Genomic DNA, 27682 nt, shown 5'->3' with positions numbered 1-27682 from the left:
TTGAAAATGTGATAAATATATAAAATAATTTTCCTTTTAATAAATATATTTTATGAAATCTTATGCCCTAATTTTAATTAAATTTTAGGTTTTACTCTAATATTATAAAAATTAAATTATAGTTCTAACTCTAATAAAGATATTGTGACGCTTCAATATGGAATATTATTAACCTTTTATTGTTTTCTCGAATTCCAACCATTCCCTCCATAGACCATCATAGCTGGCTTGCTGGCACTTTTTTTTTTTTTTTTTCCATTCCCCATTATAAAGGATAAAGGAAAAAAGGCCCCTTCCTTTTACGCTCTTTCTGTGTGCAAGGGAAGAAAGCTCTCTGATCCTTCTCTGCATCCTTTTCACTAACTTTTCCTTCAAACCATCATCCCCAAAACAACTATGGTTACTTACTTTCTCTTCTCCTGCAATTCATTCTTTTTTTGTTTAATCTGACTGGTTATAGTCTCTGCAAATTTTTTTTTCTTCTATCAAACCTAGAGGGATCCTACTGAAAAAGCCTATGTTTCACGTCCACGCAACTTAATCATGAGGCACTCATGATATAATCACAACGCTTTCCCTTTCCTTTTCGGCTCTTTTTCGTTTGTTTAGCTTCGAAGTTCTAAACCCACTTTTTCCTGTCGGTTTTCTTTTTTCTTGTTTTGGCAGTGTGTTTTCTCTTCATTCATTCTCTCTATTTTAATCTCTTGTTTCTGTTAACGTACCCCCTGCAGGGGCTTTTGACTAAGATCTTCACACCTTTTCTTCTTCCTTTATGTTCTTAAGCTCAAATACTATAATGAGAACCGCACCTTTCCCCGATCTATCCTTGCAGATTAGCCCACCCTCCGTTTCAGATTGTAAGGCTAAGGAAATGGCCTACGATGTGTTGTCAGGAAAATCGATCTATAGTGATCGGAGCTCCACGACTGATTCTGGCAGTAGCGGAAGCGATTTGAGCCATGAAAATGGATATAGTAATCCAGGCCTTGGGGAACCCACGTTGAGCTTAGGGTTTGAAATGGCTGATTTGGGTCCTCCCCATTTACAGCAACCCAGAAACCCTCATCATCTTCATCAGCAGCATCACTATCAGCCTCAAATCTATGGTCGTGATTTCAAGAGAAGTGCGAGAACGATGAATGGAGGAGTGAAAAGAAGCATCAGAGCTCCCAGAATGAGATGGACTACAACACTCCATGCCCACTTTGTTCATGCAGTCCAGCTTCTTGGTGGCCATGAAAGTAATATACTTCACGACCTAAAATATCTTTCCATCTACAATATATTTACTTTATGTTTTTAGCTTTTCTCCTCTTGGTGCAAAAATACCGAAAATGGAAATCTTTATTGGAAAAAAAGAATAATAAGGTTTGCATATTTTGTATTGGCAACTGTCACAGGAGCAACACCAAAATCTGTCTTAGAGTTGATGAATGTCAAGGATCTAACCCTAGCTCATGTGAAGAGTCACTTGCAGGTGGGGTTACTGTGAGCAATCTTCATTTCTTTGAAACTTATGTAGTAAATATGATAATTCTTATTATTTTAATGATTTCCCATAGTTATTTCTGGCATCTCTATCATGTTCTATTTTTGTATTTCTATATGATTCAACTGTAGTGGGTGTGGACTGGAGAGACAAGGGGTAAGGACAAAAGGGCATCTAGATGGTGTGGTAATCTTAGCAATGTGGACTTCTTTTTTCTCATTTTTTTCTCCATGGGTGTTCTGTGTTCATGCAGATGTATAGAACAGTGAAGAGCACTGACAAAGGATCAGGTAATTGGATTTTCCCTCCAAGGAGCATTTTTATATCTCTTCTATTATTAGCTTCTCTCTGTTTGAGACCTAATTTTGTGACCAAGTATGACAGAAAGTTCTATCATTTGGTCCACTATTCCCCCCAACTAAACGAGAACCCTTTGGAATTATTAGACTGACTTCGAGTCTAAAAAATCTAAATATGAATTATTTGGTGGGTGTCTGATAAAGCATGAGCAGTGCCTCACCTTTTCGTGGGTGTTTCAGGTCAAGGGCAGACAGACATGAGTTTGAACCAAAGGGTAGGGATTGTTGATTTGGATGGAAGACTGTCTTCCCCAAAAGCTGATCCTAACGCTTCTTATTCTCTCAAAATATCAACACCCTCACCACAAACGATACCACGAAGGACCCAAAGGTGATCCCCATATCTGCAGCATCTCATCTCTCTCTCTCTCTCTTTTATCAGAAGCTGGATCATGATCTTCTCTTTTTTCGCAAAGTTTAAGATAGCTTATAAGCCTGATTTAAATGGATGCATTAACTCAAAGCAGTCGTACATGCATTAAGGGTGACTTTAGATGGGTGGTGCGTTTACTTGTGGTTAGTGTAAAAACAACAGTAGCGGTGAGATTAGATACTGTAGCAATATTGTAGCGTGAAATAAAAAGTAAGATAAATGCACCGCATCACACCGCATCACACCGCACCACCGCCCCAAACCCACCCTAATATTATACATACATTCTTGGCTATGGAGTATGATCTGTTTTGGTCCAACTTGTTGTTCGTCACTGCTTATGGGGGTAGATAATGTACATAGATTTTGATGAAGATCGCCTAGGGTTTTTAGGCAAGCTAAGCTATTTCGTGTTCCGTTCCATGAAAACAAGTTCCATCCATTTACTCCCGTTAGATTTCGAATTAATTCCTCGATCTTCTAAAGGCCTAAACTCCATGACCTTTCTACTTATTTATTAATCTAGTAAATAAATTAATTAGACCTTGCTGTTTAACAATAGCTCAGTATTGTATTTCCTATATATGTTGAAAAAGAGTTGCATGCTTTCCCCATTTTCTACGTTATTTAATAGAATCGGCTTTATGATTGTATCTATAATCTTGATAATAAATGTCAAACAAACTTAAGAGTAAAAAGTACCATAGTTCATCATAGACATATCAGGTAATTTATAATCAGCTCCCAGTCATATCTCTGGAGAACCCTCTTTCTGTACTTGAATTAAATCACCATAAACAGTTAGAAGTGGACTGCAAATAAGATCCCATTTCTTACTTTTGTTTTTCGTTGTTGGTGTTTCTTGCTTGTTTGTAGCGGTTCATGGCCATCCTCAATGGAGACAAATAATTTTAGCGTATCAAACCGTGGAAATGGCTTGAATTTTAAGCCAAATGATGCTAAGGTATGATTGTATGTCTAAAAACAAAACCGAAAACCTTGAAAGTTCAATTTTCTATCATTGTGTTAATTATCAATCGTATGATTAACTTTTGGTTTTGGCATAGGTGGATGGAGACAAGGCAGTGCTTCATATGTCGGATAGAATGAAGGAAAGGTTAGATTCGAGCTCCATGTCACCTTCAGACATGTTCCTTAACCTAGAAATCACCCTTGGAAGGCCAACCTGGCAGATGGACTATGCTGAATCTTCAAACGAGTTAACCCTTCTCAAGTGTTAGAGACTCCATAAAAGCAGCTAATATAATGTTTTTTTTTTCTGTGAATTTGGGTGGAATGCATGTTTAACTTGCATGAACTATCTTGTTCCATGTTCTTCAAATTTGTCATGAAAGAAAATCACAAAAAGGAAAAGAAACTATCTGTAGCGTTGTGAATGTCTTCAATCACTTTGTTCCATCTAATGTTGATGGCTTTTTTTTTTTTTTTTTTGGGGGGGGGGGGAGAAAACTAAAATCTAGCCATGATCTTGATATTAATGGGCCATGGTCTATGGTGGTGATGCTAGGGTTGTGCAGGGAAGAATTCCAGGAGGGTCCCCGACAATGAACAAGTGGGTCAAGCCCCAGTGCGAAATTAATATATCTGAGACAGTTAATGTCAATCAGTTTCGCATTCGGTGCCCTCTGCGAACATTGAGCTGGGTATGGCCCTGCATGCCTCCATGACCTTTGATATGATTGTAGCCAAGATTTGAATGCTAATGTCGCACACAGGGAGCTGACAGGCTCTCGCCTTGGAAGTTTGAACGTACGATGTGATAAGAGATGGGTCCAATCCTTGCATGTCTACTGATATACAATAATAATGACCCTATGTATTAATTAACTAGTAAGTACTCCAAAGTGATGATCATCTTCTGAGGACCCCCATTTTTCAGTGTGGTCATCGAATCATGATTGTTCTTCCTCCTCCTTCAAAGTTACTATACCAACAGTGATGTTATTATATAAATTACTACTCCAGCTCGGTACATTTGCAGAGCAGATGCTTAAGGGACCACCAACATTGGCTAGTTGTTTTAATCAACTACTGAAATCCAAGAGTCTCCAACTTACAGGGATTTGTTTCTTTTTGGATTACCAAGGAAAGAGAATAACATACCCGTCTACACATTAATTGATAATATACGAAGCATATACTTAATGGACAAAATTACAAACATATGTCGGCAAAACAATACAGCCAGTTTGGTTGAGGTCCATTTCCCTTTTTCAATCTCAACTTGATTCATTTTCCTGTAAAGGGGAAGAAAAACCCTTTTGAAAGAAGAAACAAGTAAACTACCGTATAATAGTTAGAGTCAATAATTAGGCTAATTTACATTATTTAGGAAAAGTAAAAGGTTTCACAGTCATATTTGTACTCTGATATATAGTTTAAAAGTCATAAATGGAGGGCATGCTCTTACAAAAAGCCATCACGAAGAAACTTGACATATAAATTTTGCCACATAGTTAGCTGTCGTGTAATTGGCCACGCCCCTTTTCTTCGTTGCTGCAGTGAAGAAATTGGAAAATGAAATCTTGTACTTCTCCGTTTGGATATAAGGTGCACTGTCGCTTTCAATCTTTTATTACCCCAGGAATTCAATTCCTGCCCTGCCACGCCTCTACATTTTCTTCTGGATTTACAATAAAATAATAAAAAGGGGTCAATTAATCAGTGGTATAGTTATAAATAATTTATGTCCTTGACATGCTATCTAATTAGTTTAAACTTGAACAATCCCTTGGGGAAAAAAAACAGTAGGATCCAATTTGGACTGTGCTTTGGGTTCCATTGCTGAAAATCAACATTATTATGGGCCTTGTTCCACTGTCTTTGCCATTATTAGGCCTATCACAGTTTTGGGGTCCAAGAGAGGGGGTGTTGGAAATTGGGAACTGCTGAACTGGCCCTTGTTTTCGTCGATAATGATTGCATGGTTGTCTGTTCCGTGGAAATTGTATCTGTCAAAATTTTTTTTTCCCAACAACATCGAAACCTCCTGACAAAAATTTCATCCTTTAATTCAACTTCTTTTATTTGTTCTCTCCAGGCGATCTTATCATTACGGATATCACTCCTGTAAAGAGATTATTCGGACAAACTACTTAAGTACCCTCTTTTTCCCATTTCTTTCTTTGAAGCTTCTTTTCTTGTCTTCTCGTTGCCCAAAATGTTCAATTCGCTTGTTTTCTTTTGCAGTATTGTTTTGGGTATATATAATATAAAAATTGCAATTTTGTTGACCATACATTCAGTCTCCAGGCAAATTATAGAAAATTTTGTTGATTTAATCCTTCAGTGGATTTCTGGTCCACATTTGTGTACCATAAATATGCTAGTATTATTGGGGCATTTCAATTTCCTATTTTACAAATGCTCTTAAACCTTAATGCAATCCTACACTGTAATTTCATGTGACACTAACAAGTTAATATTGGCTAATTGCATCAGTTTAATAATGATATAGAAACCCAATTCTCTTAAACTATGTCAATGTTTCAATCTGAAATTATATATCAAGACAAATTTGATTGCTCATATGGTTAACTGTTTTTTATTAGCTATCTTGGTTGTGTTTGATATTTCTTACTTTGATAAAACAAGGATATTACGTTAACTCATTAACCCACTTGTGTTTCATTGTTAATTTACAGGTATTTTTTTAATTCTGTATTTGGGCTTCTTGTCATTCAAAACCATGCTGGAAGAGCTTCAATTCGCAATAAAAATATTTAGTTTCCATTTTTATGGTTCTGAAAAACATCCGACCTTAATATTATTTTCCTAATGCCCCCATTGCTTTGCTGATGTTTTTGCTGGAGTGTTTAACTTCATCCAGGTTTGGAGTAATATGCGAAGAAGAGATGACATCAAACGATAATTTGCCTGGGAAATTTGAGAAATGGGGGAAGTGGCAAGGTTCCTGCATTCATGTTTGGTAACCACTACTTCAACATCAACACCGGTGGGCGTAAAAGTGCAGGGGACAGTTGACTTTCTTTCTTTCTTTATTCCGGAATGACATAAGTGTAACAGCTACAAGGTCTCACAATTCAACTTTGCTGATCTAAAGATGAATTAAAGCCCCATTTAATATTCTTTGAAGCAATTGAATATTCAGTAGGTGAAGAAGGAACTACCCAAATAAGTGTTACATGAAACCATGCTACCAAATCTTGTTTAATATTTATAATTTAGTATCCCAGCTATTTTTGCTTCTTAAAATTATGCACACTGCTAAACTATTCTATTCAAATACTGAGGATCCAACATCATCCTTAGGCTAAGTTGTTTCTTGTATTCAAAAATGTATTTTATATGTGTTGTATGAATCTATTATGAATCTCGTTATTGCTGTTTCTCTCTACTACAAAAAAAGAGTCATTTATCCATACAAAAGTATCAATTTTAAAATTACAAATATTGAACAATATATATGCTTTTCATATTTTTAAATTTAATTATTCAACCGTCATTATACCCTATATACTTTTAAAATTAAATATTCAAGTAGTGATTATTTTATTTTTATTAAATTAAAATATACCTTATATTATATTATTAATGAAATTCTTCTATTTAATTCTTTTTCTATTGCTTTATGATTTTTCTAAGTTGCTTATAGTGGCATCGAACCAAGATTATATTTAAATTGTTCGACTCGATAGACCTGAAAGAAAAAATAAAATAGATTAGAAATAATGGAAATAAAAAGAAACAATGTAACAACCCGATGTTTAGTGGTGTCGGAAATAGTGGTTAGAGGCCACTAAATTTGGCGAGTAAGCTTGTAAATTTATTATTTAACATTTACGAGTCAAATATGGTTTTAAAAAAGGTTTTTGAATTGGTAATTTGTGTTTTATAATGATTAATTAGGTCAAGTAGTTTTAGAAAGTGAGGTAACAGGATCTCGTTTCTATAAACCGAGCCGTAAATGTTTTTATAAATATTTAAGAAGTGTCATTAAGGTAGTATTAAAGTTTCGATGAAAAATTTTAACGTTTCGATAGTTAATTAATTAAAAAAGACTAAATTGAAAAAGGTACAAAACTTGTTAATTATAATAATTTAGTCACTAAATGGCTTAATTAATAAATGAGGGACGACTTAAGAAACAATTATGCCTAAATTAAAAGATGAGGTGGCATAAGGAGAAAAAAATATTAAAATAAAGCCAATTAATGGAAAATTTGTAATATTGTTGAAATTAAAACAAACAAATGGAAATTGAAGATATTTTATGCAATTCTTACTCAATTTTGGTTCAAATAGGGAGAGCTTCTTAAGCCGGTTTTACCTATTTTTACTTCAATTGAGTTCAATTCTTACCCGTTTCTTGTAATTTTTATGTTTTTGAGATTGTTACAATTAGGTCTAACTAAACCATACCTTTGTTTTTGATTTTATTAAAAACTTTGGAAGTTTCCTTGATAAATATTAGATTTTTTTTTATGAATAACATATATTTAGAGCTTTGATTTTGTTGTATGATGATTTTATAAAGTGATTTTGTTAAATATTGATTTTAGGATTAAATTGTGAAAAGGTTAAAATATTAGGGTTTGATAGTGAATTTTTGATTTATTAGGGCTGCATAATGGCTTGGAATATTTGAATAAATTATTGATTGAGGAAAATGAGTTAATTTGATAGATTAACTAATTAAAGGATTAAATTGTAAAAATTGTAAAAGTTTGGGGTAATTATGTAAATTTGACAAATAAAAGGGTATTAATTGTGAAATGAATTATAAGTGAAATATATGCTAATGAATGAATAATTTTATATTTTAAATCAAAATCCGTAGAAACTCGTGAATGAATTATAAGTGAAATATATGCTAATGAATGAATAATTTTATATTTTAAATTAAGATCCCGTAGAAACTCGTGAAAAAGGAAAAATAGTAGAATAGTCCCTAAACTTCTACAATTACTATAATTTAGTCTAGGTAAGTTCGTACGGTTAAAATTTTTATATATGTACAAATTTGATGAAAGATATCATGCATTTATTCTATTGTTGGAAATGAGTCATTGTTGGAATTCTAATATTAAATTGGATATTTAGTTTGAATGGAACACGAGATTTGAGTACATTTTTTGATTTGGCGTATGACGGTATTGGAGGAAGATATCAAAAAATTACCCAAGTAAATTGGGGTTCAAAATTTATTGTGAACTCTCGTGTTTTACTTTTTGTTTAGCTCTTACGAGCTTCTGTTTAGCTTTTACGAGCTTTTGTTTAGCTCTTTTGAGCTTCTGTTCAACTCTTATGAGTTTTTGTTTAGCTTTTACAAGCTTCTGTTCAGCTTTCGAGCTTCTGTTGGCTCATTTGGGAGGCCCAGCTCTTAAAAGGTGCCGCAATGTTCTCGAAGATAGACCTCAGATCTAGGTATTATCAATTGAAGGTTAAAGACTGTAATGTGCCAAAGACTACTTTCAAAACTCGTTACAGTCATTATGAGTTTTTGGTAATGCCATTTGGTTTGACTAATGCCTCTATTGCTTTTATGGATTTAATGAATTAGATCTTTCAACCTCATTTGGATAGATTCATTATTATGTTTATTGACGATATACTAATCTATTCCAAGATAGAATTTGAGCATGCACAACATTTGAGGATCGTACTACAGATTTTAAGAGAAAAGTAGTTGTACTTAGTAAATGTGAATTCTGGCTTCGTGAGGTTGGATTCTTGGGTTACATAGTATCAACTGATGGGATTCGAGTTGATCCAAGTAAAATTTCTGTTGTGATAAACTGGAAAACTCCAAAAAATGTCTCAGAAGTGTGAAGTTTTCTAGGTTTAGCAGGTTACTATCGACGTTTTGTTAAAAACTTTTCAATTATTGCTTTGCCGATGACCAGATTATTACAGAAAAATGTTGAGTTTGTTCGGTTTGATAAGTGCCAATAGAGTTTTGATCAGCTGAAGAGAATGTTGACGGAAGCCCCAGTCTTAACTCAGCCCGAATCTGGAGTAGCATATGTTGTTTATAGTGATGCATCTCTCAATGGTTTGGGTTGTGTACTAATGCAGTCAGGAAATGTAGTAGCCTATGCTTATCGACAATTAAAGTCGGATGAGAAGAATTATCCTATGCATGATCTTGAATTGGCCGAGATTGTATTTGCTTTGAAGATTTGGAGACATTATTTATACGGTGAGAAATGTCATGTGTTTATAGATCACAAAAATTTAAAGTGTTTGATGACTCAGAAAGAATTGAATTTGATACAGAGACGGTGGTTAGAATTACTGAAAGATTATAATCTGGTTATTGATTACCATCCCGGAAAGGCTAACGTAGTTGCGGATGCACTTAATCGAAAGTCGTCATTATTTGCACTTCGAGCATTGAACGCTCGTTTAACTCTTAATAAAGATGGTTTTGTGTTAGCAGAATTGAGAACGAAACCTATGTTTCTGCAACGGATTCAAGAATTGCAAGATAATGATCCAAAGTTGGTGTTGAAACGACAGATGGTTCAGAATAATTTGGATTCAGAGTACAGTGTTGATGATAGTGGTACATTACGTTATCGTGATATAATTTGTGTTCCAAATAATTTAGATTTAAAAAATGATATTCTTTCTGAAGCTCACAGTAGCATGTACTCTATTCATCTGGGTAGTACGAAGATGTATTGTAATTTGAAACTGATGTATTGGTGGTCGGGTATGAAACGGGAAATTTATGAGTTTGTAGCTAAATGTTTAATTTGTTAGTAGGTGAAAGCAGAACATCAGGTACCAACAGGTTTACTACAACCTATTATGATTCCTGAATGGAAATGGAAATGAGTTACGATTGTAACACCCCTAACCCGTATTCGATGTTTAAACAGGGTTACAGAGCATTACTGAACTTATAACTCAATCATTCAAACATTTCATATACAGTTCTCGTTCAAATCAAAAACCATTCAAATTCATTCATATATTCCCTCATACAAGCCCTCGAGGCCCTAAAATAAACATTAAAAATGGTTCGGGGCTAAACTGAGCACTCAAGAAATTTTTTTAGAAAAAAACATGAAAATTTTTCAAAATGCAGAGGACACACGCCTATGTGGTCAGGCTGTGTGTCTCACACGGCCAAGAGACACGCCTCAGGCCATGTGGGCATTCGAAATGGGATCACATAGCCGTGCCCCAGCCCGTGTCTGACCCCGTGTAACTCTCTGACTTGGGTCACACGGCTAGACCACAAGCCCATGTGCCAGGCCATGTGAAAACTGGAGGGTAAACTGGCTTGTGCCATACGACCAGACTACACGCCCATGTCCTAGGCCATCTGAAGCTACTGACTTGGTTTCTAAATAAGTATCAGGGGACATACGGCCGTGTCACCTGGCCGTATGTCACACACGGCTAAGACACATGCCCGTGTATCTACCCGTGTGGACAGAAATAGGCTATTTTCTAAGCGATTTTCCTCACCTAAAATGGTGCCAACCTAAACTCAACAATGCACATACAACCATGGTATAAATAAACACTTCAAGCCAACCAATATCAAGTTTATATCATACACTATCACACATACGACATGATATCCATAAGCACATTCACTTAACCACTTTAACACACATCAAACATACTTACAAAGACTACCTAAAAGGTCAAATTCATATATGAGAATTTGTGCCTATAACTTATCATGCATACTCATCTCAATTCCAACCATTTGCTACATAAGACGCCAATCCACAACAAGGCATTCACAAAGCCACTATACAAAACATATCAAAAGGCCATATATACATATTTACATATCAAAATATATATCATTCTCTCGCCAACTCACTTGGCTAATTACACAACCAACATATAGGCTACCTTAACCAAAACACCTATACGTGCCATTTAACCCAAAATATACCAAGTCCAAAGTACCAAAATGAGAGTTTGATAGTGCGATATGATTTCCTACTGCTATCGAATCGAGGGAGCTTCTGAAATACTATAAAACACGAAAACATAAACCAAGTAAGCAATGAAGCTTAGTAAGTTCGTAATACTAATCAATGTAACTTACCAAGTCATTCACAATTTAAATAAGCATAAATAAACATAAACAAGTTCCAATTCAGCCAATAACCTATCATGTAAACACGAGTAGGTTAATCATGCATGAATTCAATCACTATGTACTAATTTCCGTATTTCACACAAATACATTTACTAATCCGTAATAATTCAGATCACCTCGTATTATTACAGAGTTTATTAATTTCTTTAAATATCGATAAATATACTTACTTTGTCATTCCAAATTTGATAACGGCTTACGGATATGAGTACACCATTTTCTTTGTGCTATAGTTCAACTATGGTCTTACACGTGAATTTGCCATGGCCCTGCCATGGTCTTACATACAAATACTGCTGTAATAGGCCCATTTCGCCCGGGCCCATACCAAAACCAAAATAATAAAAAAAAACAATAACAAAATAACAAAATAAAAATCCAATAAATGTCCATAGTCCAAATTTACATTTAACCCACATACAATTGAAGCCCAAAATTTAAACTCATTTTACAATAAGGGCCAATCTTAAAAAGGCCCAAATGACCCGAGCAAATTGAAACTTCTGGAACCCTAGGGTTCCCTTGTGCCGCAGCCTTCACGAGCGGCCTTGCCACATTGCACGTACTCCTCTGTTCCTCCGTACACCCCCACGAACGGCCTCGCCATGTCAGCGGTACCACGAACTTCATACTTGCAACGGACTAACAACACACAGCAGATATCCAGCAAATGACAGCAATTAAATTTGTATTATTTATTTATTTATTTATTTTATTTTTCGACTATAAAACCGAATGAAATCAAGTGTAAAGGAGCTAATTTTTTCCAGAGAAATACACACGCATATATGAAAAAAGAAATCAATTCAAAAAGAGTTTACCAAAGGTGATTCGTAGATTATTTCTCTGCTCTTATTTTCATTTTTTACTTTTATTTTGAATTTATTCGACGAATCAAAAAAAGAGAGAGTTCATTTACTGTTTTGGTGTTGGTTCAGTCGACGTTGGCTCCTCTGGTCTAAGGATTGGCAGATCTTTGTGGATCTGGCTGAAACTGTGGTGGTGGAGGTGCGTTAGCAGCCGATGAAGCCCACAATCGACTAGGAGGGAGAGAGGTTACCTTGTTCGTGCCATCGGAGCTTCTTCTCCGTTAAGGCTCAAATCCGACATTGAAACCTCCTCCTTTGGATTCTTCACAGTTGAAACCTCCTGAGACGAGGTTCTAAACCAGGGAGTGAGTCAAGCCAGTCTTCGTCAGCCATTGTTCGTGTTGGTGATAGGAAGGCTAGGGATTGGCCTTTAGGAGGATCGGCCGAATGAAAGGGTTAGGGATTTTCTTCAATTTTGATGGGAAGTAGCAGATTGAATGTGTTTTAGCTTTAATAATAGTAAAAACGATGCTGTTTACAGCTATAAGGATCCGCGCGTTAACCGGATTGACAGGTCGGATCAGCGCCCTTTTGTTTAGAACGGGGAATTTGCGCATTAGATCGTTCTTTTCGCGCAAGCATTCAATTGCGCCTTATTTGTTTTACTTTGTTTTTTAAATTTGGCTCTATAATTTGCGTGCGTTTTCATTTTGGTCCACAATATGGCCCAGGGTTTCAAGATCGGGGATATTTCTAGCTTTGGTACCTGTAAATTCGTGCGCATTGCGCATTAGTCCTCAATTTAATTTCAAGAATTTGTAAGTTATCCCTTTTATTTTAATTTTATTTCAAATAAGTTTTTTCATCATTTTTTATTCATTTCACATTCATTTTTTAAATTCTCATTTATTTATTTTGTATTTTGAGCTACTTTGATAGTTGTGTTTTGTTTTAAAGTCATTATTTTTTATATCATATCATTTTAACATTTTGTATAATATTTTTTCTTTAAATTGTTTTTTTGTACATTATTGTATATATATGATACATGATAGAGTGCCATGTATATTATTAATCTTTTTCTTTTAAATTTATTCCTATATTTTGTTGTATGTCTTTGTTGTTTAAAGAAACATCCTACGTATTTTATATATCTTTTAAATTATTATTATATATGCATATATATATTGGTACATATGCTTGGTCTATATACATTGCTAAATTCATGTATTCTATTCATATAATTTTTTTCTGTATACATAATTATATTTTTTAAAATCATTACATATATAATTTATAGCAAAATTAATCTAATCTTATAATTCATATTTTAAGTCCATGCTATTTTTACATTTAATTGCTTCTAAATTTATTTATATATATATATATATATATGTATATGTCTTTTAAATCCATTGTGTACATAATTGGTTTCCTAAAATCATATTTTATTATGTGTTTTTACCATCCTTTCATATTTTATGTATTATTTAAATTCTCTTTAATTGTGTGTATATTATTAATTTTTTTATATAAAGATATTTTTAAATATTTGGCATATTATTTGATTTAAACATCTTCTTTTTGCAATATTAAATTTTTAAAATTATATACTTTCTTTATTTTTCTTATAAATTATTTCAAGTTCTAGCATATGTTATTTGCTCGTCAATCCATCATTTTTAGAAATTATTTTTGTATCATATGGGTTTTATATTGTTTGGTATCTCATGTATTAATTGTCTTTACGTTATTTCATGTATATTTGCTACATCACATTTACTCGTTTTTATGTATTATTAAATCAATTGTTGTTCACCCATACTTGTGAATTTGGTTATATTTTGGGTAAATTGTTTGTTTGGTTAATTGGTTAAGTAAGGTTGTGTTATCTTCGTTCACCGAGAGCTGTACTTTATGCATGTATATTTGTGACAGCCCTATTCTGACCCTAGTCGGGAAGTGGTTTCGGGACCGCTAAATCGAATCGCAGAAATAATTAAATATAATATTTTATGTCTAAAATATGTGATCATGCATGTGTGAAATTTGAATGCTTTGATTTTTGTCAATTTGAATGTGTTTCTAAATAAAAAGGACTTATGTGAGAAGCTTTGAATATATGTGTGGCTTATTTTAAGTGATTAATTATTGAATGATGCAAATAAGTGGGTTTGCATGTCAATTTGCCACTTTTAATGCTAGTGGCCGGCCAAGCTCATAAGTATGGGCATTATATGCATGGTTTAATATTATTATATTTATTAGCGGTGAGAAATATGTAATAAAAATATATATTAAATGAATTAAAGATGAATAAAAGAGTATGGTAATGTGTTAGTGGGAGGAGAAACCAAAGTTGGTTCATCTTTATTCCTCCATTGCCGTAGCTAGGAAAGGGGGGAGAAGAAATTTCCTTTTGTTGTTAAAATTTTCGGCTAAGGAGATTGCTAGATTGAGGTATGTACAAAGCTACTCTTGGAAATTCATGCATGAATTGAATGGTTAGTTTGAATTCTACCTATTTCATGGTTCAAATTTTTGTTATTTTGGAAGATTGAAATTCGGCCAAGGAGCTTGAAATTCTTAGTAGTTGTTTTGATGTCATTAGCATGGAAATTTATGTTGGATGTGTTGAGTTTGCTAGTTGTTTTGGCTTGGAAGTTAAGGGTTAGTGTTCGATTATGTGATTGCCGAATGTGTGGATAGTTGAAGAAAAATTTGTTAAAATGCTTAGTAAATGGATATTTGGGTAATGTTGTGTAAATAAATTACTTAAAATATAAACTTTAATTGAGTACTAAAGGTTGTATATGAATTTGGCCTTGGGAGAAATGTTAGTATAAAAATGCTTGAAAGTTAAATAGGTGATTGCTGTAATGACCAAATGTGCCAAAGAATAATGCATGATCTAGTTGACCAATATGTGTTAAGGGAACATGAATAAATATATTTCGATGAGCTATACATTCGGTTATAGTATGAAATGCAATGTTAATACTTAGTTGCTAGTATGTATATGTGTGCTAGCCGAATTTGAACTTGAATAATGATTTGAGCATGATGTATTGTATTGAGATTATGCTTAAGTGAAATTTTGATGAAATTGATTGGTGATATACATGTTTAAATAATATGAATGCAAGTTATGTGTGAAAGAGTGAATTGGTAATAAATCTGCTTGGGACAGCAGCAGTAACGTAATTTTCGAAAATCACCATAAATTGTGGGAGATGATTTAGAAACTGAATAAATTATGTAATTAAAGCTTAATGAGTCTAGTTTCTTATAAAAGAAACCATGTAGAAAAATAATTTCCAATAATAAGATATTTGAAGTGATGTGGGACAGGGTCAAAATGACTTCTAGATCCCCTGTTCTGTTTTTATAAAATCATTATAAATTGTACAAAAATGGTTATAAGATGAAGTTTATATGCTTAGACTCCTTAATGAGTATAGTTTCAAATGAAATAAACGAGAACATATTTTGAATTCTGTACAATGAGAATTTTGATTCGTAGTGAAGAGTGGTCAGATTAGTCAAACAGTGAAACAAGGGAAAATTTAAGAAAAATCTGGTATTGATTTGCTAAACCAAAAATTCTTAAAATTTAATGGATAAAATATATATGAGTCTATTTTCAGGGAAAATTAACGGCACTTGATTTGGAGTTTTGTAGCTCCAGTTATAAATGATTTAGTGACTGTTGCTCAAGAAGACAGCTTGTAGTGAAATTATGATTATGTGGTAAACATTGACAAAAATTTGTTAATGAGTTGCTTATTGATTTCTTATAAGCTTACTATGATCAGTAAGTGTGAAAGTCGAATATATATATATATTATATTTATAAAGTGATGCTTGAATAGTCAAATAATGACTAGTTTAAAATCTTTGAATTTAAGCTCAAGAGCATAGAGGGACAAATTCGGATAAGGGAAAAGAGAAAGTAATCGAATAGCCGTTGTAATCGTTCGGCAACATTCGAGGTAAGTTCTTAAGTGTTTAAGCTTGATTCCTTTTTATATGCCTAAGAGTTAAATTAATATGGCAAAGAGAATGTAAATTTTATTTAGTTAATGTGCCGAATATGTAATGATTTAAGGCTATAACCCGATTATGGCTATTATGCTTAAGTTGAATTGGATTTGGAAATTTGATGCACTAAATGAGTGTTACAATGAGTAAACTATGTCGTATATGTGTTGGTAGAGATATCACGATTTGTGATTATTAAATATTTAAAGGAAACCATGATGTGTATAAAATTATTATTATTAGTCCTTTGTGGTAGCCAAATATGGCTTGGCACTAAAGTGATTAAATGTGAACTTCGATGAGGTAAACTATTAAAAGTGTGGTGCTTTAAGACTATGGGCTAATACGATATGTGGATTCGATTCGTAAAGTAAATTATTCAGTACGAATAACCTAATTAAGTATATGTGAATTAAAAGAATTTGATGATTGATGTGAATCGAACATATAAGAAATGGTTTCATGTTTATGTTCAACTATGAGACCTTGTGTTAAATCGACAATCGATTTCGTTCAATACATTAAGTTGGTCAGGTATGCGATATGTACTTATGCATGTTAAATCGATTGGAATTGAATCATGAATGTGAATTGAGAAGCATAGGTAAAAATGCCTATGTCATATATGTGAGTAAGGGTAAAACCATCGTAAATTATCGATAAAGATGGGCTATGTGCGGAACCAACTTATAATTGCTAATTTGAAAGGTTGTGTGCGGATCGGTGAGCAATATGTATATATTAGGTGAATTGTGACCTTTTGGTTCTACTTGAATTAAGTTGTGCGATAAATAATTTATGTATATGACTTATAGTCAAATGGTCACTATGGGTTAAGTTTGAGTGGTGAAATAGATATGTGATATTTATGTAAGACTTTTGAATCGAAATGTAAATGATGGTGTTCATATGGAGCTTATATCCGAATGTAGCAAATGACTACTAATGTGATATGTTGAATGAGATGTGTTAATATATGATCAAATATGTATGATATTTGATGTGTATCCGGGCTTAAAGACCCGCAGGCTATATGCTGGAATTATATCCGGGTTAAATCTCGCAGGCTTTGTGCTGGTAATATATCCGGGTTAAATCCTGCAGGCTTCGTGCTGGTATTATATCCGGGTTAAATCCTGCAGGCCTAGTGCTGGTATTATATCTGAGTTTAAAGTCCCGTAGGCTTTGTGCTGGTGTTATGTTTGGGTTTTATACCTCGCAGGCCAAGTGTTAGTGAATTTGATAAAGTATATGACTACGAGATCCTATGCTAAGATGATAAATTGAACTCGTATTACACATTAAGTGATTCAGGTATGTGATATATATATATTATATGTGAGATTGATCTGACGGGAATTAAGAATGTGTAATGAGAAGCATATGAAAAGATGTTGTAAATTCATATGTATATTCGTATATGTGTGCATTCAGTTATAATGCAAAGTTACAAGATAGTTTTCGATATGCTATTTAACTATGAAAGTTGAAAGTAAGTGTGGGTAAGAAATGATACACTAGTGAAATTTGAAAGAATTAAAGTTAATCCGGAAGCTTGTAAATACTATGTTTATATGAATTTGAGTATAAACGGAGTAAAATGATATGTGTTTATGCATAATTAGCCAAATAGTATTGTACTCAGAAAGTGTTATGTGATTTTGAACATTTGGTTTGTTTCTAAGTTCAACTGTTTAAATTGCTTAAGACTTACTAAGCTTATGAAAGCTTACTTTGAATGTTATGTTTCTCTGTTTATTTTTGTAGATCGTTGACTCTTACTATTAGCTCGGGGATCGTCAGCACTTCGTCACACTATCTACTATTGTAGTAATCATGTGATTTGGACTTAGCTTATGGCATGTATAGGATAGACTATAAATAGAATGATATTTTGACTATTGTTTATAAGCCATGCGAATATGACATCTTATGGAAGTTTACTTTTATAAGTTTTAAATTCGATCTTTGTTTGTGTCTATTAGTTATATAAATAAATAATTTTTTATTTAAGAAAAGATTTTAAATTTTACTGTTCTGATCTGATTCCTAATTTCTGGTAACGTCTCATCCTATTCCGGTGACGGTTATGGGATAGGGGTGTTACAATATTATCCCATGATTATTATTTTTTCTTTTGATTTACAAAATGTTACTTTATGGTTTTCGGTTCTTTAAAATCAATTATTCCATTTTATTTCAAATAAAATCAATGCGTTTTGAGATAATTTACAATCATTTATTTAAATTTTTTGTTAAAAACAAGGCAATGTTCAATATTTGGAAATTCGAGAAATCATGCCCTACCGTGCTGGGTTTCGATTTTTCGTTGGACTAAATATCTGGATATCCTTTTATAATTTTTAACCTAAGAGCTTTTGGAGGTCAAAAATCAATTGTGTTCTCAAAGGTATGAAAAATTGTGTCCAATCGTGCTAGATGTGATGCTACATACCTTTGAAACGAGAGAATTTTGATGACCAGCTTGAACCACTCAAACATTTTACAAGGAACCATATTTCAAAATCTTTTTAAATCTTAGACATAAGGACAGTACTTAATCAATTTGGTACCAATTTTGGGCGTAGTAAGGGTGCTAATCCTTCCTCATATGTAACCGAATCTCGAACCCCTTTTTTTTAAATTTACGTCGGCCAAAATTGATTTAAATGGAATAAAATGTTTTATTCGGTGATCCAATCACGCCTAAGCAAAAGGATTGGTGGCGATTCCACACTTTGTTTTAAAAGTCGATCCCCGTTTTTTTCAAATATAAAAAAATGGTTTCGACAATTGCCATGGTCCAACCATGGTCTTATCAGTTAATTCATCACTTGCATAAGACGATTGTACTCAATCCTGCGATGTACTTGTTTGAACATTTAGTTTTCTTTTCAAAAGTCAACAATAAATATGAATAATTCCATCATAACATTCATCAATCAAATAAATAAACATTAATTGTTTAACTATACGAACTTACCTCAAACTCAAACGGAGAATATGACCGTTTAGTCCACGACTTTATCTTTTCCCAGATTTAATTCTGAAGGTTACTTATCTTGACCTATATAATCAAATTTAACTAATTTAATTCACTTTCTATTCAATTCAATCTAAATTTCATGTTATGGCAAAATTACCATTTTCCCCTATACTTTTGACCTTTTTACAGTTTAGTTCCTAGGCTCGTAAAATGAAATTCATGCCATTTCTTCCCTATACAAGCCTAGCTGAATTTTATAAAATCCCATAGCAGCCCATAAAATTCACAATTTCACACATTTAACAGAACATTTTCACATTTCTCACTTTAACCCCTATTTGACAATTTCATCAAAAGTCCCTTAACAAAAGTTGTTTAATTAACAACAAGGACTCATATTCTTCCATTAAACTTCAAAAATCTATTGTACACATCAATGGAAAATCTCAAACAATTCAATAGTTTTTGCAATTTAATCTCCTAGTTAGCTAGCTTAAGCTACAATGATCCCGAAAACATAAAAATCAACAAAAACAGGATGAGTTTTCACTTACATGCAAAGGAAAAAGCTTGAGCAAAAATTTTCTCCTCTCTAATGGTGATATTCAGCTAGCACAAAGAGAATGGAAGAAAGATGATAGCTTATTTTTGTTTATTTTACCTTTAATTGCCTTTTAACCAAATTACCCTTACGTAACTTTAAAAATTACTCGATTACTAAGCCATGCACATCAACTAACTCAATTAGTGGTCTAATTTCCACAAAAGGACCTCCACTTTAAATTTCTATAGCTATTTAACACTTTTAGCAAATAGAACACAACTTTTGCACTTTATGCGATTTAGTTTTTTTTCAAAAATTGAGCATATAAACGATAAAATTTCTTAACAAAATTTTTATACCATAATTCTAACATGCCGTAGACCACCAAATAATATAAAAATAAATTTTATGACATCAATTTTTTGTCTCAAAACAACTATTCTGATTCCACTAAGAATTGGCCGTTACAACGATGAATTTTGTCTCTGGCTTACCTGTAACTCCGGGCCTTTTTATGAAAATAACCTTTTAATTTTAATTATGTACCAAAATGACCCACTTTTTTAATTAAACACCAAAATGACCTGAAATCAACAGTAAAAATTGGTGGAGCCAAATTAAATGGCACCACCAGCTTGCCACGTCAGCAGAGACCATAAAAAATTAATTTTTTGGTGGAGCCATGTAGAATGGTGCTACCTGTATAAATACTAGGAAAATACTGAAATTTTTTAAAACATAGGAGGACTTAAAAAAATTACCCATTTTTCTGGTGGAGCCAAAGTAAATGGCGCCACCAGTCTGCCCATGTCAGCATTTTTTTTTTACTTTTTAACTCTTTTACCTTTTTTTTTTGTCTTTATTTATTTATTTTATTTATTATTATTAATTTTAAAATTTTTGAAATATATATTTAAAATATTTTATTAATATATATATTTTTAAATTTAAATATATATTTTGAAATTACTTTTTAAATTTTAAATATTATTTTTTAATATTTAAATATTTTAAACTTTCAAATTTGTTATTAGTTTTATAATAATTTAAATATTATTTAATTTGTTTTATAATATTTTAAATTATGATTTTAAATTATTTTTAAAGATATTCGCTTTTTAATAAAAATAACCCAAAAATTTAATTAATTACCAAAATGACCCATTTTTTAATTTGGTTCCACCAACTTTTACTGTAGATTTTAGGTCACTTTTGTTTAATTAAAAAATTAATTATTTTGATAATGAATTAAATTTTTGTGTTATTTTTATAAAAAGTCTAGATATTCAAACTATTTTTAAATTCTATTTAAAAGTTAAAAATAATATTTTAATTAAAAAGTGAAATTTGATTAATTAGAAAATAAAAATATTTGTTAATAAAAGATTTATTTGTTAAAAATAAATTTATTTAAAAATATATATATTAAAAAGTAAAAATTTAAATTAAAAGTTAAAACTATATATTATAAAACCACACCATGTCAGTGATGTGACAACACATAAAATTAAATATTAAATAAAGAAAATCAATCTTATATAAAGGGTTTATTTATTTATTTATTTTTTGTTATTAATTTTGAAAAATTAAAATGTATATTTGAAATGTTTTATAATATATATATTTTTTAAAATTTTAAATATTATTTTAAATTGTTTTTAAAATTTTTAATATTATTTTTAAACATTAAATATATATTTTAAATTTTTTTTACTTTTTTAAACTTTTGTCATTTCTCTCACATTTTTTATTTTTTCTTTATCTTTATTTATTTATTTATTTTTATTTTATTTTATTTTCTTATTATTAATTTTAAAAACTTGAAATGTATATTTGAAATGTTTTATAATAAATATTTTTAAGTTTTAAATATATATATTTAAAATTATTTTTCTAAATTTTAAATATTATTTTTAAATCATTGTTTAAAAATTTAAATATTATTTTTAAATATTAAAATATTTAATAATATAAAACATTTAAATATTTTAAAGATATGACCTTTTAAATTTATTATTAGTTTTATAATATTTTAAATGTATATTTTAATTTGTTTTATAATTTTTTAATTATGATTTTAAATTATTTTAAATTATGATTTTGAAATAATTTAAAATATATTATTTTAAAGATATGACATTTCAAATTTATTATTTGTTTTATAATATTTTAAATTTATATTTTAAATTTTTTAAATTTTAAATATAATTTTTATAAATTATTAAATTTAAATTTAATTTTAAAGATATTCAAACGTTTTTAAATTAAATTTAAAATTGTAAGAATTAATATTTTATTTGGTGGAGCCATTTAGAATGGCTCCATCACTTTATAGTGTACTTTTTTATTTTTTTAATATAATAATTTAATATTTAATATTTTATTTTGGTGGAGCCATTCTTTATGGCTCTATCTCTTGGTTCTCTACCATATATATAATGGTGAAATTATTGTGTTAAGTAGGAGAGTTAAAAAAATTTATTCAAGATGAATAATGAGGTGTTTTTGGTGTATGTTATTTTTTATGGTGAAATTATAGAAGGTGATGTTGGTTGTGTATTTCAAGGTCGGCAAAGAGTAGGTTTGTGGTTCAAAAAAAATGTGGAGCTAGCAGAAATGAAAAGGAAGATCAGTGCGAAAATAGCTATCCGTTGTGGAAGGGCGATGTCCAAATTATTTTACAAGTTTTCAGTCTCTACAGATCCGTTCAAATTTTGTGAGATGCAGCTGTTAGATGATGAAGACTTAGGCACTATGATGGAAATATGGTGGCCGATTGGGAGTGAGAACCCACAACCAGTTGAATTATTTGCCGAGTTAGAAGACTTAGAGCCTGTTGTGAATGTTAGTCTAGTAAGTCAACATCGCGAATTTGACTTTGATCTTAATGTTGGATGGACAGACCAATTAGAATATGAAGGGACATCACAGATGCCCAAAAATTCTAATTATGGTGGGAGTTCGTATAACAACCCTACCTCTGGTCCCCGTTTACAAATACATCCAAAGGTAATAATAAGCACAGAGGCAAATGTCAGAGAAATGACCAATAATAATGAAGATTTTGATCAAGACGTTGAAGATTTTACTGACCCCGATGTTGATGAGGTTTCGGACGACATCGATGATGAAGGCCTAGAAGAGGTTGAAGATGTTTATGCCCCTTCATTCAGTAACCCAAGTTGTGGCATTATTTTACGAAATGAACCTGGGGGTGACATGTTGAACGTAGATCCAAATGCAACGCATGCACCCGAGTTTCCTGAGTACGTTGATATAGTACCTGTTCATAGATTGGCGATAAATTCACAGTTCGAGGAGTTATTCGTTGGGAAATAGTTCGAGAACAAGGCAGACTGTGTGTTTGCCATCAAACAATACAGTATGAAGTTGTCGATTGATTACAAGGTTGTCAAATCTACACCGACATTATATGTTGGGGAATGTTGGAGAGTCAGCGATGGTTGTGGTTGGCGAGTTCGAGATGCATTTATACAGATGACTCAACAGTGGCTAATATGAAAATTAGAAGGGTGTCATACATGTAGTGTCGCACGTATGTCTCAAGACCACTGGAAATTGGTTGCCAAAAGTATTTGCAACTGCATCATGCCACTAGTGAAAGATAATCCAATCATTCTTGTGTTAACATTGATTGCAGACATGCAAGCTCAATTTCAGTACAGAGTTTCATATAGGAAAGCGTGGTTGGCGAAACAAATGGCTATACAACAATTGTACGGTGATTGGGATGAGTCATACAATGAACTTCAGGGTTGGATTTCAGCGATGGTGGAGTACATCCCAGGAACTATCGTGGACTTGCAAACGTTGCCTTATAGAGGCCCTAATGGACAATTGGAACTGGGGAGAAGAGTTTTTCATCGACTGTTCTGGACTTTCGATCCATGCGTTAGAGCCTTCCCCCACTGCAAACCGCTAGTGCAAGTTGATGGAACATGGCTTTATGGAAAATACACGCAGATACTTCTGATTGCGGTTGCACAAGACGGTAACGGAAATGTACTACCAATCGCTTTTGCCATCGTGGGGTCTGAAAACTCTGAATCGTGGGCGTATTTCATTCAAAACCTACGGAGACATGTTGTCAGGGAAGACAACATTTGCATTATCTTCGACAGATCGAATGGTCTTATTGCTGTGATTCGACAATCTGAGGTTCCATAGAGGTCCGTCTATTATATTCATCACATCGCTGTCAACTTCCACAATCAGTACAAGAACAAAGATTGGTGCAAACGAATTGTGAACATGGGTAAAAATATCTTTTTTAAATTTGTATTTCTAATTATTTTGAGTCCATTTCCTAAATCAAATTGTAACATAACTTAAAATTGGAATACATACGTAGGATACGAGCTGGAAGCACACCGTTTCAGACATGAGTTGGCGAGGTTAGAGACTGATATGGCGGGGTCCAATCCTCCTCTCAGACAATGGTTAGGTAGCATGGAGCCGTACCAGTGGGCTCAATGTTTTGACGAGGGGTACCGGTATGGTCAAATGACAACTAACCTAGTTGAGGCCATTAACTCTGTCTTGAGGCGTACGTGTCACTTGCCAATTTCAGCGGTTTTTTCAGCAACATTTTATAGGCTAGCAACCTTAATGCAAAATGGGGTTGAAACAAGCAAAACAGTTAAAGGCAGGACATGTGTACGTCGAAAAAATTAGGGATGCCACGAAAGAGAATGCTGAAAGGGCTAGGTTGATGAATGCAGAACTATATTCCTGAAATTTGGAAACTTTTCGAGTGACAGAGTATATGGTCGCCGGTCGGGGATCCCGCCACGGTCCTACGGAGTTGATCTTCGAAACAGGCGATGTGAGTACGAGATGTTCCAAACACTACGTTATCCGTGTGCACATGTGGTTGCAGCGTGTGCTACCTACAGTTTGAATGCTGAACAATATATCGACGATGTGTACACACTTGAACGTACGTTGCGTATTTGGGGTAACGAGTTCCTCGTATTAAGGGATGTATCAACATTGGAAGTGCAACCGCCTGTGTTCGAGATGTTGCTAGATCGGTCACTACGTAGGAGAATCAAAGGTAGACCAACAAAAACGAGGATCCAGAACGACATGGATATAAGAGAACAAGTCGATCCAAAACGTTGCACCATATGTAGAACAGTTGGCCACAATTGAAACAAATGTCCCCATAGAAATGTCTACACTGGTCAATCTTCACAGTCTAAAAGAAATTAAATGTTGTACCTGATGTTTGCATTTTATGATCTCTGAGAAATAAAGTTTGTATTATTTAGTGTTAAGTTTTTACTTAAACAATTTCAAACAATTTATTTCACCTTTCGTAATAAACTGCTCATCAGCGTCATAGTCGCTAAAAAAATCATATCTCGAGTTACGAAACTCAAAATTTAAATCCATAAATTTTCCCTGAAACTAGACTCATATATCTATTTACTAATTTTTTTCCAGAATTTTTGGTCAAGCCAATTAGTACAGTTTATTAGTTAAAGTTTCCCTTGTTTCAATATTTGACTACTTTGACCTCTGTTTACTACGAATAACTTTTCTCTCTATACAGAATTCAGATTACTATGTTGTTTATTTTTCTTAAAAGTAGACTCAATAAGAAATCTGTACATATAAATTATGACTCGTAATTATTTTTGTACAATTTTTAGTAAATTTCTAAATTCAGAATAGGGGATTCAGAAATCTCTCTGACCCTATTCTACTAAAACTTAAATATCTTATAAAATACAACTCATTTACCTGTTATGATTCTTCCATATGAAAATAGGCTCAACAAGCTTCAATTTCATATTTTATTCACCATTTAATTCTGTTTCTACTATTTTTACTGATTTTTCAAACTCATGTCATTGTTGCTGTATGATACTATTTTACAACTTATTCAATTTAGTCCCTAATTTCAAATTAAGCACTTTATGCATAGAATTTCTTCATGAAATTTTCACACAATCATGCAATCATATAAAAAAAGACTAATAAATAAGTTGTGGAACCCTAAACGAATACAAGAAATATTACATAACACTTGAAATTTACATGTTATTACCAAACATATCAAATGATATCGGTGGTTGCTCTGGGTGAAATGAACTCGAACCGCCTATGTCTGGGTGATATGAACTTGAACTGCCTATGCCCGGGTGATATGAACTTGAACCAGCAATGTCTGAGTGATATGAACTGCTCTGCGACTCATCACAAAAAACGTCAACCCATTGGTCCGATGTGTTCAAAGGTTAGTCCTCCGAGTTGGGCTCCACCATATGTTGATCCTCTAGCTCCCCCATAGGTTGATTTCCATGTCTGTAGCCATGACCCAGTACTATCATAAGTTGTCCACCATATAAATAAACATGCCATCGACTCATGTACCACTGCATATATTCAGTTGAGGGACTAAAGTCAAACATGCACGAGTGCATCTCAGGTCGTCTGTCGTACCGGGCATTCCATAGTGCTACAAAATATTAATGTTCCACGCTCCAATCTGTTGTATGTTTCTCCCTCATGGTCTTACCATGGACTTCATTAAATTGTTTTGGCTCGACCGGCATAAATTGTCTACACCCAAATTGTCGCTTAACTCGATCACCATTGTACCACTCAACGGTTGAAAAGTTAAGCGCCGGTGTGTTAATGCACCACATATGGGCTTCAGCATGAACCCACTGAGGAATAATGGTTGCAATGTTCAGTGCAGAATACGGCATCCACAAGAACTACACAATATAACATAATGAGTCAAGTCATATCACATACTACAAGCGGATAAGTTAAATCAACGTTACTTAAACCATATAAATATATATTACTTTCTCTCCGGCATACGTTTCTATCATTTGACGGATTAATGTTTGGCTTGCACCAATTCCCGGAGACGTGGCCCATTTGAAATCGAAACAAAACGTTATGTTAAACCCACAGTTATGAGTCGTTAAATGTTAAGTATAATTTTGTTTTTACCTATTTATAAGTGGCCACGAATATGGTTGGTGCCTAACAGCCGCTAGAAACGGCATCCTGTATAAAGCCCAAGATTGTAGCAGAACCAAACAACCGACCATGTTACTAGCACCATGTTTTGTTACTCGGCAAAGCTCATAGTACAATGCGGCCAACACTGCCGATCCCCAACTGTAACTACCAGCATGAGAAAAATCCTCCAATAGAGGCAAGTACTTTAAGTGGACCCTATTAGACGTGTTGTTTGGCATAAGTACCCCCCAATCAACTGCATAATATAGGCTCGCGCAGCACACATCAGCTTGTACTCAGTGGCAGTGCTTGATAACTCCTTAAAATTAGCTCTCAACCATGCCAATGTCAAGCATGTGACATTCCTTTCCCCATTATTAGGGGACCGTCCAAGCAATCTGTGACATAGTACTGAAGGTTCCAACACATTGCTTCGACCCGTGACCACAGCACCGTCAACTCGTAACCCAAGTTGCATAGTGACGTCTTCTAATGTGATAGTGCACTCCCCGCACAACATAATGAAGGTGTGGGTCTCCGTACACCACCGCTCAACCAAGGCGGATATTAAGTTCGCCCTTAGGTCAAACCTTCGGATCAATGCAACGTCCCCAAATCCCGCCATCTGTAAGTATGGCATGATCCGGTCATCCGGATCATACTTGGGAAAATGAAACCGCGACCTCAAAACCCGATAGCCATCCTGTATGGTAAATTTTTTTATAAAATTATGATAAATCAATTATCTATATAATTTAAACATAAAATTATATATTGAAGACTAAAATTGAAAGGTTGAGAAAACAAAAACATCACACTTATACTATATCAACGTAGCCCTTCTAAATATTTTTTATTTAAGTTTAATTAAATAAGTAATAATATATTAATAATAGAATGAAGATTTGTCATAAAATATTAATCATAGTTAAGCATTAAAACTATATAACAACAAAAAGTA

At 33.0% G+C, this 27682-nt stretch overlaps 2 protein-coding genes and 1 long non-coding RNA gene across 3 annotated transcripts; 1 reads left to right on the top strand and 2 right to left on the bottom strand.

Moving 5' to 3' along the window:
- The first annotated feature begins 206 nt into the window (after positions 1–206).
- Positions 207–3599, top strand: LOC108471244 (probable transcription factor KAN4). The gene is made up of 6 exons (XM_017772874.2): positions 207–1241; positions 1401–1477; positions 1743–1779; positions 2029–2179; positions 3098–3185; positions 3289–3599. The coding sequence occupies exons 1-6, from the start codon at positions 773–775 to the stop codon at positions 3460–3462; spliced, it is 996 nt and encodes a 331-aa protein (XP_017628363.1). The 5' UTR covers positions 207–772; the 3' UTR covers positions 3463–3599.
- An 8226-nt stretch (positions 3600–11825) lies between these two features.
- On the bottom strand, positions 11826–12623 carry LOC128292858 (uncharacterized). Its single transcript, XR_008282815.1, has 3 exons — positions 12397–12623; positions 12256–12330; positions 11826–11978 (listed from the first exon to the last, which is right to left on the bottom strand). It is a non-coding gene; the product is annotated as an uncharacterized LOC128292858 (long non-coding RNA).
- Positions 12624–26213: 13590 nt separating this feature from the next.
- Positions 26214–27346, bottom strand: LOC108471488 (serine/threonine-protein phosphatase 7 long form homolog). The gene is made up of 3 exons (XM_017773100.1): positions 27006–27346; positions 26748–26886; positions 26214–26465 (listed from the first exon to the last, which is right to left on the bottom strand). The coding sequence occupies exons 1-3, from the start codon at positions 27344–27346 to the stop codon at positions 26214–26216; spliced, it is 732 nt and encodes a 243-aa protein (XP_017628589.1).
- Between the last annotated feature and the right edge of the window lie 336 nt (positions 27347–27682).

Source organism: Gossypium arboreum, chromosome 5, assembly GCF_025698485.1.
Source record: "Gossypium arboreum isolate Shixiya-1 chromosome 5, ASM2569848v2, whole genome shotgun sequence".
Taxonomy (NCBI): Eukaryota; Viridiplantae; Streptophyta; class Magnoliopsida; order Malvales; family Malvaceae; genus Gossypium; species Gossypium arboreum.
Note: the sequence above shows the minus strand (reverse complement) of the source record. Positions and strands in the feature narration are given on the sequence as shown.

Bases quoted from the DNA above. Each gene is read 5' to 3' on its own strand.
- LOC108471244 (XM_017772874.2), top strand. From the start codon at position 773: ATGTTCTTAAGCTCAAATACTATAATGAGAACCGCACCTTTCCCCGAT. The intron at 1,478-1,742 runs GTGGGGTTACTG...GTGTTCATGCAG, and splicing joins ATGTGAAGAGTCACTTGCAG to ATGTATAGAACAGTGAAGAG. The intron at 1,780-2,028 runs GTAATTGGATTT...TGGGTGTTTCAG, and splicing joins GAGCACTGACAAAGGATCAG to GTCAAGGGCAGACAGACATG.
- LOC108471488 (XM_017773100.1), bottom strand. From the start codon at position 27,346: ATGGCGGGATTTGGGGACGTTGCATTGATCCGAAGGTTTGACCTAAGG. The intron at 26,887-27,005 runs GTGTGCTGCGCG...TCATGCTGGTAG, and splicing joins GCCACTGAGTACAAGCTGAT to TTACAGTTGGGGATCGGCAG. The intron at 26,466-26,747 runs GTTAGGCACCAA...TATATTGTGTAG, and splicing joins GGATGCCGTTTCTAGCGGCT to TTCTTGTGGATGCCGTATTC.